At 46.5% G+C, this 21,162-nt stretch overlaps 1 protein-coding gene across 2 annotated transcripts in view; it reads right to left on the bottom strand.

The window, feature by feature from the left end:
* LOC136605490 (apolipoprotein A-I-like) overlaps nucleotides 1–21,162 on the bottom strand; it is a 61,257-nt gene that overhangs the window by 1,826 nt on the left and 38,269 nt on the right. The window contains exons 1-3 of one of the 2 annotated variants that reach the window (XM_066588970.1): nucleotides 4,183–4,241; nucleotides 3,070–3,145; nucleotides 217–361 (exon numbers count right to left, since the gene is read on the bottom strand). In XM_066588970.1, coding sequence (XP_066445067.1) covers nucleotides 217–361; nucleotides 3,070–3,109 — 185 coding nt within the window. In that variant the 5' untranslated portion in view covers nucleotides 3,110–3,145; nucleotides 4,183–4,241. Of the gene's footprint in view, nucleotides 1–216; nucleotides 362–3,069; nucleotides 3,146–4,182; nucleotides 4,242–21,162 lie in introns of those variants that run through there. The other variant, XM_066588971.1, reaches the window with a different exon arrangement.

The raw sequence follows: 21,162 nt of genomic DNA, 5'->3' as shown, positions 1-21,162 counted from the left end.
TGAAACCTACAGCAACTTGTAGCATAAAGCTAATTCTAAAATCTTGTTATTTGTATAGCGCCAACTTATTCCGCAGCGCTTTCAGGCAATCATAAAGGATACAGAACTACAGTGCAGAAAAAAAAAACCTGGGACCTTATTTTATACTAATTGTTAAGCGACAAATCACGTTCATCTTTACATTGATTTTCCCGACCATTAAGGGAAATTTCTTACTGCTCTGCAATCTTTCCATAATCCAGGCTCTTCACAACATCGGAAACGATTCCAATCGTATCATGCATAAAAGTTTCTATTTTTTTGTCAACTGTTTGCTCTTCTTGAGGTTCATCTTGTTGCCAAAGGTAGTTTGCCTGTGCCCCTGCAAGACAAAAAGCGTGTCACAATGAAGTTGGCCAGGTGTAAAGGTGGCCGGAAAAGGTATATTTATGGCACTATGTGATTATCAGAAATGCTTGATATCTTAAAAGAAGATGAGATATTGGATGATGATGGTGGTTTCTGATTGTTAGTGTCCATGTCATCTGTACAAAATGTCCTATAGGGAATGTGCAATATGAAAAAGAAGCCAGCTGTAGACAATATTTTGCTATACAAATAACATGTATGCAGCCATATCTGTATGTACCATCAATGGAGGGGATGAAATGAGTTACCTATTGAAGAATTATTAAATTCAAGCCATCATATCCATTGCATGTTTCCCTACTAGCAGCTCTTGGGCAAAGGCTTTAAATTGTAGGCACATGCTATTGGTAGGTTAATATTAATATTATTAATAATAAATTGTGATTTCAACCACTGCTAGCAAAACGTAAAGGCAATTGAACACTTTTTTCAGCATTGCGTTTACATTTAAAGATAAAAGCAATTTGCAATTGGTTCTTGTTAAAAAAAAATTCCTCTATTTGGCTTCTACACTTTGGATGTAATACAATGGAATACATGGCGCTCAATCTCGCTCTGTCCGCAGTCATCCCTGTCTGTAGCGCCTCTCCTGAAAGTTAATCTAAACTCAAATACTATTTGATTTATTTGTACTTTATTAGCATTTTTAGATTTGAGCTTAGATTTACAAAAGTGATTGGGGCTATGAAGACAGTATAGGATTAAGCACCTTGCATTGTATTCTATCACATGCAAACTGTAGAAGCCAAGCAGAGAAACTTTTAATATAAAGAAAAACAATTGCAAATATCTCTTTAATTTGTAAAGGTACATTCAATGCAAAAAAAATGTTCAGATGTGTCCATAGCTTTTAGTGGGGATGCCTCGTGGAGTCACCCCTTGTTCATATACTCTTTTAGGGCACATAGCTTTTATAGAAGGGTCCCCTACTTAGGGAAATAGAGGATTTGACTATTTGTTTAAATAACCATATAATGCAACATGTCCCATGCTGATCACCAGGAGGTAGAGAAGCTAGAACCATTGAGATCAGCTGATTGCTGTGCCATCTTCCAATTACATATGGGTTGCCTTGATGAGTAGTGATGAGCAAACTTTTGAAAAGTTTGTCCAGTTCACTGAACTTTTTCAAAAAGTTTGGTTTGGTCTGAACTAGTTCAAACCGAACTAGAACTTCACCCAAATCCCTTTGCAGTGTTATACAGGGCTTTTATGGTTCATAGGGCGCATTGCACTAAATTTTTGATCTGATCTCAACAAGAGTTAATTGAAAATCACGTAGGAAAGTGTTGCATTAACATGGTTTAGCCCGTGATCTATGTTCAAATCTAGGTTTATTCTGATCCCTAAGTTTTGGCTGTTCAAACTATTTGAAGTTAGTTTAGCAGCCGAAATGCGAGATGGCAAACTCGGCTGAAAGCCTGAGAAGATTTTCCTGGGTGATGAAATTACACCAACATTTGCTGCTGGTAGCGGACATATTTTTATTAGCACTATGTATGCTGGGAAGATCACTTGACTACAGTAACCAATCACTGTGTGCGATACATTTCTTCTAGGATCAACCTTTGATCACAGATCAAATTAACTTCATTTTATAAATCTTATATCAGAAGGTGATGTTGCAACACTTATTCCTTAAACCAAGTTCAACAGCTAATCGCTATCTAACTAAACCTGGATCAACAGCATGGTTGGTGCAACCAGCCCGCAGACAGTGTTCAGTGTTCAGGGCTAGTGTTGAGTAAACCTAACCAGTAGAACACTGTTTTGAGTAGAATTTTGCTAAAAGCTTGGTTCAGGTTTGTGTTAAACTGAGCAATTAGCAAAGTTTGACCTGAAACAGAGTTCTACTGGTTTGGTTTGCTCAACACTATTAAATGAGGCAAAGTATGTAATCTATAGCAATTAGAGATGAGCGAGCATGCTCGTTTAAGGCCGATACTTGAGTGAGCATCGGTCTACTCAAGTAACTGATTACTTGTCCGAGCAAATGCGGGGGGCGGTGGGCGGGAGAGTGAGATGTCTCTCTTTCTCTCTCTCCCCCCCCCCCCCCCCCCACATTTGCTCGGATGAGCAATCAGTTACTGGAGAAGACTGATGCTCGCTCGAGTATCTGCCTTACACAAGCGTGCTTGCTCATCTCTAATAGCAATGTTAATAAAAGTGTATTCATATCTTTTTGGAAAAGCTGAATGGAGATATCAGGGTTCCTAGTTGGCAATGGTCAAAGAATTCTACAACCCACATCTGTCTAATACCATAGTGTTTGCCACAACTCAACAAGCCCTCCTATAAAGCAAGCTATGGGTACAACTACTGAAACGCCGGGGGATCAGCTGTTCGGAATGATGGGCAATACAGCGAATCCTCACATTTCTACTGTGGAGGGTACTGCAAGTAAAATGTAGCATTACATGACATCTAGTCAAGCTGACCATACAAGATCAGACATTTGGATGGAGGTTGTTGAGTTGGACAATTCCTTTAACAATATTGATTCTTAACATCAAATACAAGCTGGTTTTATGACCTGCGTAGAGTAAGATGGCTGTACAAATACAATAATGCTAGTCAATAGTTACATAAGACGATACAAAGGTGAAGGATAAGTGTGCCCCAGTAAAATTAGTCATACAACTGTCCAAAGAGTCACCATACCTGTGAGGAGCAGGGCTACAGATAGTAGCAAAGCTTTCATGCTTAGGCAGACCCTTCGATACGCCAATTAAGCAACCTGTAATAGATGTATAAAGATGATATAACTCACAGGTACTAAAACTAAATAGTATCAGGAGATTTATTTACTTTTCTAACGCACATAAGTAGTTTGGCATCTTATCATGTTCTTTATTGCTTTACTAGCAATAGGTTTGTTAGCAAATTAACCCTTGGTTAGGATCTGTTAGTACACTAATAAAGTTTCTCATTAGGGTGCGATTACATTATAGCTAGCGTGCAGCAGATTTTGTCTCAGATTTTAGTGTGGATCTGCGGCACATTTCACCCTTTCAATTAAATTAAATCAAATGATTGAAATGTGCTGCAGATCTGCACCAAAATCCACAGCAAATCAACATGTTAACACACCCTTAGGCTTTATTCCCTTGAGTGCATATATGCTGCGTTTTCACGCCCGGGCGCATATATGGTACCCATATGAAGCATTGATTTCCAATGTAGCAGTTCACATGGGCGAATATGTGGCACGTAAATATGCCGGCAGCACAAAAAAAAGAACATATACGCAGCCGGCACATATACGCTCAGCCAAAACATAGTTCTGCAACTGTGTTTTGGCTAATATACGCCGACGGGTCCTATAGACTCCCATGGGAGCTGGGAAAGAGGAGGGAGGGGAAGGCATTTTTGCAGCATCCAACGCTGTAAAAAGCTTACTAGTGCCTCTATATAGGCACTGGAAGGCATCCCAAGGATTTTGGCAGAGAGAGAGTTTTCCAGGGTGCAGCGTATTTTTTCCGCTAAAAACGCTGATTGTGATCGCGGAAAAAAGCCCATTTAGGCGCTTATATGGAGTAAAAACATGAAAACGCTGTCACTGTATATGCGCCCGTGGGAAAGAGCCCTTAGGGTAAGTGCACATGGGTTGGAATTAATATAAATCCACAAACAATATAAGCAAGTCCCCAGAAAAATCCACAACTTTTCTTCACATGTAATTTAACCCTTATGTTGAGTAATTTCAGTCTTAACATATGCAAATCTCTACACTGTGGGAAATAAACTACATATTCAGCTAAAGAGGTAACTTACAGTTTTGCGAACATCCAAGATGCAGTGTGAGCGGTCGTTGCTCAGTGACTGGCATATATAGTGATTCTATGACTGATGGGCACCTATCCAATCAGATTACTTAGACACGTTTAATACAAAGTTCAAAAATACCAATAGCACAGTACACGAGTGCAGAGTGAAGATTAAGAGGAGGGAGCAGGAGCAAAATCCATGAGATAAGGGGAGGATTCCACCTCAGGTAGTGGAGTGGTATCATCTTGAGATTCTTGACACATACACAGTCTACTTCTGCATTTCTTTAATGTAAAGTTTTGGGCTTATTTTTTTTCTTTTGTGTTCACCATGTGGGATAAATAATGTGTTCATCTTGGATTATGGATGCAATAATACTAAATATGTATTTTTTACAATTTTATTCTTTTACAATAGTTTTTTAAATAAGAAATTCAGCTTGCATTTATTTTCTACGTCTCAGTTGGGGACTTGAACATGCAAACTTCTGATCGATCATATAATACGTGGCCATAATTCCATTCCCTGTATATTCATAGCCACAGCAGGACTGTAGACCATTGTTGGGCCTCTGGCTGCCAAGACGACCTATCACCTCTCCAGTGATTTGCTCATTATGGGTGACTGATACAGTGACAAACAGAGTCCTCCTTTGTCAGTCTCTTAGATGCTGCAATCACAATTGACCATGACATCTGAGGGATTAAATGGCCAAGATCCAAAAAGAGAAACTTTGTTTCCCCAGACCCACATTAAAGACCTTTCACCCAGCCAATCAGCAACCAGTATTGATTAGGGGCAAACACACAGAAACAGCCTTTCTGCAGATGATTGTATTTTCCTTCTTTTAAAGAATTTGGTTCGGCTTATATCCCTAGTCATGTTGCAAGGCCTGATAAAAGGCCTGTCGGACATTGATTTATAGCAAGTCACCTTCCATGTGGAGGTACTTTTCCATCCACTATTTTCAAAGTGTGGAAGTCAGGGGCATCACTAGCATTCGAGATCCAGGGCATATACCTCAGACCTCCAGCCAAGTGCCATGAAACCCATCTGAGTGCCGCACTCAACTGCAGGATGCTGATACAGTTGCTAACAATGGAAGACCAATCACTGAAGCCACACATGTGCATAAAAAAATACTACACCTACCCAAACCCTAAGTAGCACAGCATCTTCTTTCTTGCAGGTTAAAACAAAAAGAGAGTATAATACCAAACAATTAGTTTCTTAACCCCTTAGTGACCAGCCCATTGCCTTTTACATCCTGCCCAAGTGGGCTTTATTCTCTGAGGACGTAAAAACATGTGTCCTGCAAAGAATAAAGCCACGTGGGCTCTGGACGTCACAGCTCCATGCGGTCGGTGCCTGCAGGTAGCCGACAGCATGGAGCTGTCATCCTGGGCTGCGGGCAGTCCCCCCCCCCCCGGCAATGCAATTGGCGCTATCCAATGGAGAGCGCCGATCGCATAAAAGTTGAAAAAAGTTTTTAAAAAGTTAAAGATTCAGCTTCCCTCATGGATCAGATCCATGGGGCAGCTGAGATTACTCACCTCGGGCCGCCACACTGCTCCCCGCCGTCCTGGTCCTCCGGGCCTCGAAGCCGGCCTTCTGCGCATGCACGCCAGGCGGCATTACGTCAGTCGCATGCACAGAAGGCCCGGGAAATTTAAAATCTTCTGGCTCCCGGCTCCTGTAGGTAGCCGGGAGGCAGGAGTGTCAGCGGAGACAGCGGTGAGTGGTCCCCGATACCGCGATCGCCGTTATCCAATGGATAACGGCGATCGCGGAAAAGTGAAGAAAAGTGTAAAAAAGAAAAGTTTCACCTCCCCTCATGGATCGGATCCATGAAGGAAGGTGAAAATCCTCACCCCCACCCCCCACCCCCCTTCCTCTATGTCCTCCGGCCGGTCTCGGGACCAACCGCTGGTTTCTGCGCATGCGCAGATGTGGCGAGCATGTGCAGAAGGCCGGCGAGCCCAGCAAATTTAAAATCTCCCTGCACACAGCTGTCACAGATAGCCAAGTGCAGGGAGATATGACTGGGGACCACTGTATGCGGTTCCCAGTCACATGATCACCGTTATCCATCAGATAACGGTGATCATATAAAGTTAAAAAGTAAAAAAAAAAACGGGAATTTTTTCTTACCGATAATTCCCTTTCTGGAAGACATCATGACAGCATACGCTGGAGGTTGCTCACCTGCTGACCTGAAGGGACAGGAAGAGGCAGAGTATAAAAAGCACCTCCCCTCCACCAACACCAGTGCGTTCCAAATGACCACAGTGACCAGTTACTTAACCAGAAGGTGTGTTTTTATTGACATCACACACCTCAGAAAACAAAGTTAAAGCATACACATTACCTCATGTGTTGGACAAACTAGGGTAACCATGTTGGTAAGGGGGGGAAAAAAGCCTGTATGCTGTCATGATGTCTTCCAGAAAGGGAATTATCGGTAAGAAAAAATTCCCGTTTTCCCCATGACATCATGACAGCATACGCTGGAGGAATACCAAATAAGTGGCATGGGCTTTTTAGGGAGGGATTACGGCTTGGAGCACCTTCCTACCGAAGGATGCGTCCTGACTATATTTAAAGTCCAGCCTATAATGTTTGATGAAAGTATGGCCTGAAGTCCATGTGGCTGCGTTACAGATTTGCTCAATCGATGCGTGCGCTCTCTCCGCCCAAGAGGATGCCACCGCTCTCGTTGAGTGGGCCTTCAATCCTTCTGGAGGGGGGATGCCCTTGGCCTTGTAAGCCTCCTGGATGGCTCTCCTGAGCCACCTGGCGATCGCATCTTTAGAAGCGGCCTTTCCTTTGGCCTGCCCCTGAAATTGAACGAAAAGTTTGTCAGACTTCCTGAAACTTTCTGTTGCCTCGAGGTATGCTAGTACCGCTCTTTTGACGTCTATATTATGGAGCTTTTGTTCTTTTGCATTTTTGAAATTTTGGCAAAAGGCTGGAATAACTATTGGTTGGCCCCTGTGGAAATCTGACAATACTTTAGGCTGGAAGGATGGGTCTAAAGAAAAAACTATTTTGTCCGGGTGGATAGTCATATATGGGGCCCTTCGTGAGAGGGCCTGGATTTCCCCCACGCGTCTGGCTGACGTAACTGCCACAAGCAGGGCTACCTTGTATGTCAGCCAGGCGATGGATAGATCCGTAATCGGTTCAAATGGGGGGTCGCATAAGGCCTGAAGGACTATGGTTAGATCCCAGGGTGGTGCCGTGGCCCGTGTGAATGGATGTAATCTGCTCGCCCCTCTAAGAAATCTCCTAATCCACCTGTGCTCCGCTAGCGCGAGATCGAAGAATGCCCCCAAGGCCGCAATTTGGACTTTGAGCGTATTTGGACTCAAACCTTTATCCAGGCCCGCCTGGAGAAAATCTAAGATTTTCCGGACGTCTGGCTGATCCAGCTGCTGGATGTCCTGGCCTAACCACTCCGAAAATTTTTTCCAGACTTTGGAGTAGATTTTGTGTGTCGAGGGTTTAAGGCTCTCGCTAATGGTGGAAATAACCTTAGGGGAAAGACCCTTTCCTAGGAACTTTACCCGCTCAAGCTCCAGGCCGTAAGCCTGAACTTGTGAACTTCCGGGTAAAGAAGAGGGCCCTGCGACAGTAGGTCCGGTCTTGTTGGAAGGTGGAAGGGCTCTCCCACTGACAGGGATCTCAGGAGGGGGAACCACGGTCTTTTGGGCCAATATGGTGCTACAAAAATTACTGTTAGGGTTGACTGCAGTAATTTCCTTAGCAGAAGCGGGATTAGTGGTAGAGGGGGAAAGGCATACGCTAGGTCCCAATCCCAGGGGTGAGAGAGAGCGTCCGTGCCCAGGGCCTGTTTCTCTGCGCCTCTGGAAAAGAAAAGCCGGCATTTGGTGTTTGCGCTTGACGCAAAGAGGTCTACTTCTGGTACCCCCCACTTCTCCACAAGAAGGCTGAACACCTCTGGATGGAGTTCCCACTCTCCTGGGTCCACTTTCCTTCTGCTTAAAAAGTCCGCGGCTGAGTTCTCGGCTCCTCTTATATGAAAGGCCGATAGGGACTTTGTTGTGCCTTCCGCCCATTGAAGGATCCGCCCCGCCAGTCGTTGTAGTGGAGGATTCCTGGTGGTACCCTGGTGGCCAATGAGTGATACTGTTGTCATATTGTCTGAGAAGATCCTCACATGTTTCGCCACTAATCGTGTTTGCAGGCTACGCAGGGATTTCCATACAGCTTTAAGCTCCCTAAAGTTCGATGAGCTAGCTTTCTCGTGAACGTCCCAGGCCCCCTGTACATAACCGCCTTCAAAGTGGGCCCCCCACCCTTTGGCGCTGGCATCGGTCGTGATTATTACGGCCGGGTCCAAATTCCAATCGGATGCCTGAGACAGGTTGTCCGACGACACCCACCAACGGAGTGAAGCTCTGGCTTCCGCAGAAATAGGGATTGTCTGATCAAGCGAAGCCTGCAACTTGTCCCAATTCTGGAGAATTAGTGACTGGAGTCCGCGACTGTGGAATTGGGCCCAGGGGACCACGCCGATGCACGAAGTCATTAGTCCCAGGATCCGCATTGCGTCTCTTATCGTTACCCTATGTTTTTTATATAGGTTGGAACATTCCTCTATGATAAGATGTTTTCTTAGGGGAGGAAGGGACGAATTTTGTAGACTGGAATCCAGGATGACACCCAGGAATTTCTTCCTGGTTTCTGGCTCCATGTTGGATTTTGATTCGTTAACAATCCAGCCAAGCTCCTTAAATAATTGCAATGTGGACTCCAAGTGTGATCTCAGAGCAGACGGGGAATCTGCCACCAACAGGAAGTCGTCTAAGTAGGGGATGATCATGACACCCTGATTTCGTAAGAAGGCCACCATTTCCATCACGACCTTGGAAAAAATTCGCGGAGCCGAGGAGATTCCAAATGGTAGGCAGACGAACTGGAAGTGGCGGATTTCCCCCTCCACCCTCAGCGCAAACCTCAGAAATTTTTGTGAGTTGGCGTAAATAGGGATACGAAAATAGGCATCCTTAAGGTCTATTGTAGCCATTACGTTATCCCTGGCAATTAAAGGAGTTGCAGTTCTAATGGTTTCCATTTTGAATCTCCTATATTCAATGAATTTATTCAGTTGTTTTAAATTGATAATGGTGCGGTGGGAGCCGTCTGGTTTGGGAACCAGAAAGAGGGGGGAATAGAAACCTTTTCCCTGTTCCTTCTTAGGGACTGGGATAATTGCGCCGAGACCCTGCAGGTTCCGTACGCCCTCCAACAGAGCCTGTTCTAGGCCTGGAGACTGGGTTGGGGTTATCATAAACCTGTCCGGGGGGCGGGATAGTAGCTCGATCCTGTACCCCTCCGCCACTAGGTGCAGTACCCACTCATTAGTTGTAATACTACGCCAGCTATTGGCACAGCGAGTCAGTCTACCCCCTACCGGGCCCGAAAGTATGGGCTGAGGGACAAAAGTTAAAGTCTTACCCCTTCCGCCCTTTGGATAAGACCATCTTCCGGTCTTTCCCTTCCCGGCGTACGTAGACGAGGGATGAGGGGTGAAGGGTCTCTTGGGTGGTCTGGTGGCAGGCAGTCCGTGACTCTTGTCAGCTGCTTTCTCCAGCAGACGATCCAGGTCTGGTCCGAATATACGCCCGCCCCGGAACGGTAGGGTACATAGCCTATTTTTGGACGCTGCGTCCCCTGACCACTCTTTCACCCACACTGCCCTTCTGGCGGTGTTCGATAGGGCTGCCATGCGGGCTCCGAGGCGGACTGTTTCCATCGAAGCATCTGCCAGGAACCCTGTTGCCATTCGCAGCAGAGGGATGCCGCTTGCGAACTCCTCCCTAGGGGCTTTTTGGTCGACTAGGGCTGCGAATTGGTCCAACCAGATTGCCATGGAACGAGCCACGGAAGTGGCCGCGATGTTAGCTTTCATGATGAGACCATGAAGTAGACCAGGCTTTACGCATGGATGTGTCCACCTTATGGTCCAACGGGTACTTTAAGTGGGACGTATCCTCAAAGGGCAATCCGGACTTTCTGGATACCATGGCAATTGCAGTATCGACTTTAGGTATCTCGTCCAAAAAGGACACTTCATCTCCCGGAAATAACAGGCGTTCTTTAAATTCCCTGGGGATTAGCGGAGCCTGATCCACGCTCTCCCACTCATTTAGAATCAGCTGCTTGAGTGTGGCGTTTACGGGGAATGAAGATTTTTGTTGCGGGAGTAACCCCGCGAACATATCCTCCTGGACTGTGCGGGGTTGCTGCACATCTTCCTCCACCTGCATGGTCCTGCGTACTGCTTTTAGCAGTTGATCCATGTCCGCGGTAGAGAAAAGATATTTCTTGTCCTCCTGCGTCACTTCCCCGTCAAAATCCACATTTTCCGCTATGTCGGAGTCAGACTCAGACACCGCCGGAACCGACCTGCGTGTAACCCCGGAAGGCCCAGGTTGGAGGTCTGAGAGGGAGGACTGCACTTCTTCTCGGACAACTGACCGAAATTCGGCCATAAGGGAAGTTTTTTCCTCCTGCATAATTTTCGCGGAGCAGGTAGCGCATAACGTTTTGGTGCAGGAGTCGTCAAGTTTGGTTAGACATACTGGACATTTTTTACTCCTGCGTCTAGCCTCCCTCGGTTTTTGAGTATCCCTGTCCTGTAAGACAAGGGAAACTCTGTTAGTCGGGAAGTGTATGTAGTGCAGGTGTAGGTTGGTCCACTGGACCACTTACAGTTAGGAGGGTCTCTGGGTCCTCTCTGGTCGACATCTTGCGCCTTGCAGGAACGCTTCCTGTGCTTAGGATCGTTCCTTAGCGTGGAGAAACACCACCAGCTGATGCAGGGGCAGCAGATTTTTGAATTTGGCGCCGGCCGCGCCAGGCCACGCCCCCTTTGCGGAGCGTCTGACGTCACCGCGCTGTATCCGAAGCCACGCCCCCTGGAGCGCTCCTGTCGGCCCTGGACCCGGAGATGGCGGCCGCCGCCGTAATGACGGCCGCAGTGGTGCCGGCAGCCCGTACTTGGACCCCGGCCCACCGGAGATGGCGGCCGCCGCCCGAAATGACGGCCGCAGTGGTGCCGGCAACCCGTACTTGGGCCCCGGCCCACGCAGTCCCCGGAAAGCTCCCAGATGGGGTCCTTCCCACTGGGTTTGCCGGGGCTGCCCGAAAGATCCACGCCGCCGCTTCGCCGGTAAGTCCTCCTCCGGCATGGGACAGCGTTGCTGGAGTTCTGCCGCTGCTGTCCTGAAGGGACAGGAAAAACACTGGTGTTGGTGGAGGGGAGGTGCTTTTTATACTCTGCCTCTTCCTGTCCCTTCAGGTCAGCAGGTGAGCAACCTCCAGCGTATGCTGTCATGATGTCATGGGGAAAAAGTTTAAAAAGTTAAAGTTTCATCTTCCTTTACGGGGGACTTGTGATCCGCTCTTTTACGACCCTAGCAATGCCCCCGTTGGAGATGAAACCAACCACAAAAATTGCCGTGTGATTAGGTACCAAACTAGGCTGCATACTTGAGGAGTTAAAGAGTTGCTATTATTATGCTAATAGAAAATACCTACATTTAGCATTAATTAATTTAGCAGTTGAAGCTCCATTCGTCATATTCACATATTCATTTTTCAGAATCCCGTGTTCCATGGTGTAAAAATTCTGGCTGCCTCTAGATGGCGCTTGGTGAAAAAATATTTCTGCTGGTCCCATAAAACTGCAATTCACAGTTCAGCGATGTCCCCGGGAGATAAGATTATTTCCAAGGGTTATAAAATGCAACATCTGTCTGTTTGTTCATTTACAACATGGAGAACCGCTGGTCTGATTTTCATGCAGTTTTCCCTTATCATGTTCAATTCAATTTGTGCTGCAGATCTGCATCAGAATCCGCAACAAAATCTACTCCAAATTAGCTGTGTGTGAACGCACTCTTAGAGACAATGTCACATGACTCAACCGGTCCTCAAGGAATAAGGCCTTATGTCCACGGGCGGGTCTGATTCTGTGGGCGGAAGCCCCCAGCGGAATCCCACCCTGCCCGTGGCAAGAGAACATTATAGATCTTCTGCGTGGGTGTGCGGGTCTTCCGTCTTCTCCTCTGTGGATGTGGCTGGGCGCGCCGCAGACAGGTGCAACAGGACGGACTTCACATCTTTTCAGTTGGAGCACAAGTCAGGAATCAGTGAGTGTTTGGAGTGCCCATTAGGTTCAGGTTGAGAGGGTTCTACGAACAAGAGACTGTCCATTTGCTCTCTTTTAAGAATCCACCGTCAGATAACTGAGACTGACGGCAATTGTGTTGATGGAATGGAGTGTTAACAAGGTGGTTGGCAACTCTAATGGGAAAAATGGTCCAGATCCGTTGTTACCTAAGACTGTTGCAGCTTGTAAAGAGAAAACCAATGTTATCCATGTTAAGTAAACCATGTACCTCCGTTTCAACCAATGAATGGATTATTGACTCTTTATTTGATTCGGTTATTTCACAACTCTAAGAGGAACTGGCATCACGTGAACACTCTAAATTAAGCGGTTACCGCGATTTCTGTTATTTTACCACTGTGCGCTACCATGCTGTGCCATGCCCAAATACTCCAGGGAGGGATGGTAGAGCTGCCGTTGACAAAACCATCTTAATCCCCGCTGTCTCCTCCAGAAGGCCTCCGCTCGGCTGCCATAACTGCAGAGGGTGGAATAGATCAGAAGTGACCACCCCTATGTTAACTTTGCCAGCATTCTGTTGTCATTTCAGGAATCATTCACTAGAAACCGCTTTTTTATGCTTAAAAATATTGTGTTGCATTTTTTAGTCCATACCACTGGAGGCTGCTATTTTCACTTAAACTTGCTCTTAACTAAGAGGGCCAATAGTACTTCTTACAGAAGTCATCTTGCTTCCTGTTTGGGGCTACTTAAAGGGGTATTTTGTAGAGGGGGTGTTTTGTCCAGTTTTCACCCGCTTCCCAGGGATCCCCACCAATTCCTAAAAATGGGGGTTTCTATTTCCCCCCTTCTGCTCATGGTTGTATCGCTGTTCCAACTGTTGGCATGGCACATTAAATTGATCACTGGCTACTCATGTGCACTGCCGCTCCATTCATGTCAATGGGGCTGACAGAAATAGCGAGTGCTATAGCCAAGTATACTCACTGCACTACATACAGATATTAGACAATGGGCATCTCTGCCATCCTACATGTCCATATAATAAACTGGCCAGTTTATGTATTTATATAGATGCATAGGCTGGCTGAGATAACATTGAGGTGTACTGGAAGGCAACCCAGTGTCTTCCCTGATAGGCAGGGTACTGAGAGGCTCCCCTGGGCAGAAACAGCCAAAGGAAAAGGCCAAGCAGCAGAATACTTTTCGCCACAGATTGCTTTCCACAAGGAACCTTCTTAGGGATGAGGTCAGACGAAAAGCACGCTGACATTCAGTTTTACTACAAATCGATAATTTTCTAATTGACTGTTAATATACACATGGTTTTTTCGCCATTCCCGCAAAACCACATAGACATTAAAAATCAAGTTAAAAACCGTGGCTTTGCAATAAAAATGCACATCAATGTACTTTTTGCCCATGATTTGGCCATTACTTATGACCTCACTCTTCACAGAATATGCTATTAATGCCAACTTGCATTAATAACGCTGTGACCAATCAGAAGCAGCACTCAGCCATTCAGGGGTTGCCTTCATACCGCTCGGCAGCAGCGCCACCCCCATTGAAAGCAATGTGATAGCATCGCGCTCCTCTGCCACAGCTGTGACAGAGGATTCTTTCATTCCTGCAGGGAGTCCTATCATCACTGAACACTGTGACAGTGCTGTCAGTGTTCAGTGATGTGGGGACCTTCGTGGAGCAGCTGCTCCAGTGAACGGACAAAGTTTCATGCGCTGCGCATATAAAACTTTGCCCATTCACATGTTTTCCGCGTATGTGAGGAGTGCATTTTTTCTCTGACCAAGGCCTTAATCTAAAATGCACAGAAGCGTCCACCTTCTATTGCTTTCCATGACTCTCTTCCATTTTTCTTCACCTGCACAGCGGCCACAGCACAGAGTTTACATGCCCCTCAGTTTCTGCTGGCCTTCCCCGCCTCTCTGGGCCTCCCTTCCATCATTTTAGGTAGTTCTGGCCACTCTTCAGCATGAGGAGATGGCTGCTGTCACCGACCTTTTAAGACAGTCTCCACCATTTCAATGACTGTCTTATACTGTTTTTCTTGCTGCGTCACACCTCACTTTATATATGTCAAAATGGCACCTGCTTAGCACCTAGAACGCCCTCCTCTGGGGACTGGGCTTAGCCTCTTACATGAGGCCAGATCATCTGGGTGGTGACACCAGTCCCATCAATGCCCACGTCACAGAGAAAATGGAGCCTCGGTTTTCTGGCACTTACGGTACCTGACACCCTCTCCTCCTGCCCGCATCACAGGCAGGGGGCAAAGCACCTGGCAGAGTAATTTGGCTGCTTGTCACCTCCTTACACTCAGAATACTGGTACTTAGAGTATTGATATAGGTTATTTGCTTAAAGGACAATTACAGTTAAGTAAGATAAAGTGTTTAAAGGATAATTGCTTAAAGGGGTCCTGTCATTAAAAAAAAAAATTCTATACTTACCTATTCCTCCCCCGTCAGTCTAGTTTTCTGATCTTCACCTCCCCTATCTTCTCCTGTCTCCTGCAGTCCAGGGAAGGGGGTCACTTCACCTTCAGCTGCCTGATTCTTCTGCTTCCTGTGAGGTTACGTACATTCACAGGCAGTCTTCTTCCTGCTGGCTATTGTAAGTGACTCATGTTGCTCATGTGAGCTGTCTCTGCAATAGATCAGCATTCCTTCTTAGGCAGTGAACTCCACCGCGCAAGACCGTGACCTTCACTGACCCGGCCAGAAGGAATGTGAGGAATACCGGCTTCATAACAAGATGGCCAGCGTGCGGTGAGGTGACCTGGGACACTGCAGAAGCTTGACGGGAAAGTATAGAATTTTTTTTTTATGACAAAGCCCCTTTAAGTTAACTTTTTTTGTTCTGAGTTGGAAAGTAAATAGTGAAATGTAAATGTTAAACTACTGTGCCCTCCTATGGAGAGAAGTCGAACTTTATTGTTATGCAGAGTCAAGGTATTTAACCCTTTTGTGGAGGGCTGAAATGTAATTAATATTTTTTCTATTTAGTCAAAGTTTATGTGGCTGCATTGAACTGCTTCTACCTCCATCCTCAGAGAGTTAAAATGTGTTTGTGGTGATGGACTATAAGATGCACCAAAATAACAACATACACCAAAATGTATGCTAAACCTTGACACGCTAGAACTAGGCATGCTCTATAAACACTTGTCGATTGGCTGAGGCTGAGATGTAAAAAGACAATTCCTGCTGCACCACAGGGAGAGCTCAGGGTGCTACCAGCTGAGCAGGAGGTGCTGCCAGGGAGCTGCTGGAGACTGCAGGGAGTGGCAGTGAAGAGGACAGGACACAAAAGAAGAGGAGGATGCTGATAGAGAGCAAGCACAAGGAAGATAAAGGAGAGTTGAGCTAAGCTGAGCACCAAGCAGTAAGGAGGGCATGGAGAACCTTTCCCCGAGCGGGCGAAGGAGGATTCTGTGGCTCTCAGTGGGGAGGAGCTTACCAAAATTGACCAGGACACAAACAGAGGAGACTGGAAAGTTTGTCTGCAACGATTTGTAAGTGAGGTAGGTCTCAGAAAAGCAGCTAAGTCTGCACACAGTGGAGAGGATTAAAAGGTCAACTGCATATTCATTACTATTGTATCATTGGACATTTCTACATTTCCTTTGCTTTAAATAAATATTGTATATTTTAGAGACTCCTTCTGCTGCATCGTATCCTCACTCGTGCATCACAAAACTTCACCAATAGAAATAGCTCACTGTGGCAAGTTGGGGTTACTTGCCCGGGATCTCCTGCTTACTTTAGCCTGCCCAGGGGTGGCAGCATCACAATGATATCCAGAAACACAAGGTAAAGTCCAAATGCCGCTTCCTCCGGCATTTATTTAAGCATAGCAGGGTTTTCAGCATACATACAGTCCAGCATGTCATATAAAACTTCACACTGTTGTCAGTCACAGTGCACACAGCAACGCAAACCGCTTCCTTCAGCGGTTCAGGAAGGTGAATTCGCCTCAACAGGCGATGACCGAGGGCCGACTACCCCTTGTCCGCTCCGTGTTTCCGGGTCCCTCACAGACCAGCATCAGGTCTACATAGACCTCAGGCCCCAAAGGACTGAAGCTCCACAGCTTCAAGGACCCTGAGTTTGTGAGGGAGGGGAAATTTAAACTGTGTAGCCGCACCCTTGCAGGTGCAGGCTAACTAAATCAAACACAGTGACTGTGCTCAGAGGCCCTCTACAGGCCACTCTTGCTACTGCACTGTCACATCACTCACACGGCAGTATGTCACCCATGTATTATGCATGTATTTTTCACACACGTAATATGCAGTGCTTAAAGCCCATTCTTTCTATTGGGTTACTAATTATCTACTTAGGTCCCAATTCAGTCTTAGAGCTCCTTCAGATGACGGTTCGCCCATATATGCTCACAGCAGCGTATTTGCGCGTAAATGATGTTTCAAGCGCATAGCAGATATGAAAGACTCTGGGAGCGATTAAGCTGCAGTTCTCTGCAGGGGCACAGGCCCGCATCCTGCAGCGAGAATTCTCGCAGGGGGATTCAACCCAGCCGTCTGCAGGCAGCCGAAAACAGAATAAGGGCTTTTACCCACTAGCGTTTACCACTGGGTAAAAGCCCTTATTCTGTTTTTGGTAAGTCTAGTGTTGGGTAAAAAACGTTTTCCCTTTATTAAACAATCTAGACAGACATGGAGGAACAGGAAGCATGTGCCTGTATATTGGAATCACTGGGTTCTATTCTCTGTGTTTGGCGTGCACAGATTTTGCATTTGCAAATGCAACAGGCCAGACCTAGGAGGGGTTTACCATCGAGGGAAATTAAGATGGTAGTCACGGTGTCTCTGCTGCTCCTCCTGACAAGGTGGTATAGGTGGTCTGGACCAGAGGCGTAACTTGAAGCTCCCCGGCCCCGATGCAAAAGTTGTAACAGAGCCCCCAACAATAATGCTTTACTCATAGTACTAGGTTCCCTATATGGAGAAGAGAGGCCTTATGGGCCCCCTAAGACTCCTGGGCCCCAGTGCAACCGCATCCCCTATAGTCACGCCACTGGTCTGGACGTGATGCTGCACAGTGGCAAAATTCATCAGTTGTCACTGCATGCTGCCCGCGGGGTCGGGCAGGGTAAGACAGTGATACCCCAGTGGGATGCTACCCGTGGAGTCGGGTAGAGGAAGATGTTGTTGTGCCGTGATGCCAGTTCGTGTATGGGTAGGGACTAGAGATGAGCAAGTATACTCGCTAAGGGCAATTGCTCGAGCGAGCATTGACCTTAGCGAGTACTTGCCCGCTCAGGAGCAAAGATTTGGCTGCCGGTGGCGGACGGGGAGCTGCGGGGGAGAGCGGGGGGGAACAGAAGGGAGATCTCCCTCTCTCCCCCCCCCCCCCCCGCTCCCCCCTGCTGACTGCCGCAACTCTCCTGTCACCCGCGCCGGCATCCGAACCTTCTCTGCCGAGTTGGGAGATACTCGCTAAGGACAATGCTTGATCGAGCAATTGTCCTTAGCGATTATGCTCGCTCATCTCTAGTAGGGACTCATTCCGAACAAAATTGTAATTATACAACCTCTGTCCTGCCTGGAATGCTTAGTGTGGAACCTCAGATGTTGATGATGGAATAGATGGTGGGAAGTGACGCCAGGAGTCGGGTCATACAGTAAACCAAAACTGTTTATTCTTCAAGAGCACTTGAGAGATAAACTTGACTTGTTGCTTACACTTCACATGTAGAAACGGTTACAGCTACAGGCATTCAGTAATTCTCCACATCCTCAGGGGCTTGATACAGGGAAATACATGTACCCTCTGTGAGCTGCCTTTAATCTCTGTTCCCTGGCTGGGCCTGACTCTGACCGACTTGCTTTCCTTTCTGCTTGGTGCCTAGGAATGGCTGACTTAGATCTCGTTCTATTCTCCTCTTCCCTCTCTCCTCTGTTACTAAAACATTCTTGCTCTTGAATACTCACACTTTAGATGTTCAATTTCCCACCGTACAGGTTTTCGCATAAAAGTTGAAAAAAGTTTTTAAAAAGTTAAAGATTCAGCTTCCCTCATGGATCAGATTCATGGGGGCAGCTAAGATTACTCACCCCCGGCCGCCACACTGCTCCCCGCGGGCCTCGAAGCCGGCCTTCTGCGCATGCACGCCAGGCGGCATTACGTCAGTCGCATGCACAGAAGGCCCGGGAAATTTAAAATCTTCTGGCTCCCGGCTCCTGTAGGTAGCCGGGAGGCAGGAGATGTCAGCGGAGACAGCGGTGAGTGGTGATTTATAGCAAGTCACCTTCCATGTGGAGGTACTTTTCCATCCACTATTTTCAAAGTGTGGAAGTCAGGGGCATCACTAGCATTCGAGATCCAGGGCATATACCTCAGACCTCCAGCCAAGTGCCATGAAACCCATGTGAGTGCCGCACTCAACTGCAGGATGCTGATACAGTTGCTAACAATGGAAGACCAATCACTGAAGCCACACATGTGCATAAAAAAATACTACACCTACCCAAACCCTAAGTAGCACAGCATCTTCTTTCTTGCAGGTTAAAACAAAAAGAGAGTATAATACCAAACAATTAGTTTCTTAACCCCTTAGTGACCAGCCCATTGCCTTTTACGTCCTGCCCAAGTGGGCTTTATTCTCTGAGGACGTAAAAACATGTGTCCTGCAAAGAATAAAGCCACGTGGGCTCTGGACGTCACAGCTCCATGCGGTCGGTGCCCGCAGGTTCCCAGTCACATGATCACCGTTATCCATCAGATAACGGTGATCATATAAAGTTAAAAAGTAAAAAAAAAAGTTTAAAAAGTTAAAGTTTCATCTTCCCTTAAGGGGGACTTGTGAACCGATCTTTTACGACCCTAGCAATGCCCCCGTTGGAGATGAAACCAACCACAAAAATTGCCGTGTGATTAGGTACCAAACTAGGCTGCATACTTGAGGAGTTAAAGAGTTGCTATTATTATGCTAATAGAAAATACCTACATTTAGCATTAATTCATTTAGCAGTTGAAGCTCCATTCGTCATATTCACATATTCATTTTTTAGAATCCCATGTTCCATGGTGTAAAAATTCTGGCTGCCTCTAGATGGCGCTTGGTGAAAAAAGATTTCTGCTGGTCCCATAAAACTGCAATTCACAGTTCAGCGGTCCCCGGGAGATAAGATTATTTCTAAGGGTTATAAAACGCAACATCTGTCTGTTTGTTCATTTACAACATGGAGAACCGCTGGTCTGATTTTCATGCAGTTTTCCTTATCATGTTCAATTCAATTAAAAGGGTGAAATGTGCTGCAGATCTGCATCAGAATCCGCAACAAAATCTACTCCAAATTAGCTGTGTGTGAACGCACTCTTAGAGACAATGTCACGTGACTCAACAGGTCCTCAAGGAATAAGGCCTTATGCCCACGGGCGGGTCGGATTCTGTGGGCGGAAGCCCCCAGCGGAATCCCACCCTGCCCGTGGCAAGAGAACATTATAGATCTTCTGCGTGGGTGTGCGGGTCTTCCGTCTTCTCCTCTGTGGATGTGGCTGGGCGCGCCGCAGACAGGTGCAACGGGACGGACTTCACATCTTTTCAGTTGGAGCACAAGTCAGGAATCAGTAAATGTGTTTGGAGTGCCCATTAGGTTCAGGTTGAGAGGGTTCTACGAACAAGAGACTGTCCATTTGCTCTCTTTTAAGAATCCACCGTCAGATAACTGAGACTGACGGCAATTGTGTTGATGGAATGGAGTGTTAACAAGGTGGTTGGCAACTCTAATGGGAAAAAGGGTCCAGATCCGTTGTTACCTAAGACTGTTGCAGCTTGTAAAGAGAAAACCAATGTTATCCATGTTAAGTAAATCATGTACCTCCGTTTCAACCAATGAATGGATTATTGACTCTTTATTTGATTCGGTTATTTCACAACTCTAAGAGGAACTGGCATCACGTGAACACTCTAAATTAAGCGGTTACCACGATTTCTGTTATTTTACCACTGTGCGCTACCATGCTGTGCCATGTCTAAATACTCCAGGGAGGGATGGTAGAGCTGCCGTTGACAAAACCATCTTAATCCCCGCTGTCTCCTCCAGAAGGCCTCCGCTCGGCTGCCAAAACTGCAGAGGGTGGAAGAGATCAGAAGTGACCACCCCTATGTTAACTCTGCCAGCATTCTGTTATTTCAGGAATCATTTACTAGAAACCGCTTTTTTATACTTAAAAATATTGTGTTGCATTTTTTAGTCCATACCACTGGAGGCTGCTATTTACACTTAAACTTGCTCTTAACCAAGATGGCCAATAGTACCTCTTACAGAAGTCATCTTGCTTCCTGTTTGGGGCTACTTAAAGGGGTATTTTGTAGAGGGGGCATTTTGTCCAGTTTTCACCCACTTCCCAGGGATCCCCACCAATTCCTAAAAATGGGTGTTTCTATTTCCCCCCTTCTGCTCCCTGTTGGATCGCTGTTCCGACTGTTGGCATGGCACATTAAATTGATCACTGGCTACTCATGTGCACTGCCGCTCCATTCATGTCAATGGGGCTGACAGAAATAGCGAGTGCTATAGCCAAGTATACTCACTGCACTACATACAGATATTAGACAAGGGGCATCTCTGCCATACTACATGTCCATATAATAAACTGACCAGTTTATGTATTTATATAGATGCATAGGCTGGCTGAGATAACATTGAGGTGTACTGGAAGGCAACCCAGTGTCTTCCCTGATAGGCAGGGTACCGAGAGGCTCCCCTGGGCAGAAACAGCCAAAGGAAAAGGCCAAGCAGCAGAATACTTTTCGCCACAGATTGCTTTCCACAAGGAA

The sequence above is a fragment of the Eleutherodactylus coqui genome, unplaced genomic scaffold, assembly GCF_035609145.1.
Source record: "Eleutherodactylus coqui strain aEleCoq1 unplaced genomic scaffold, aEleCoq1.hap1 HAP1_SCAFFOLD_314, whole genome shotgun sequence".
NCBI classification, from domain to species: Eukaryota; Metazoa; Chordata; class Amphibia; order Anura; family Eleutherodactylidae; genus Eleutherodactylus; species Eleutherodactylus coqui.
Note: the sequence above shows the minus strand (reverse complement) of the source record. Positions and strands in the feature narration are given on the sequence as shown.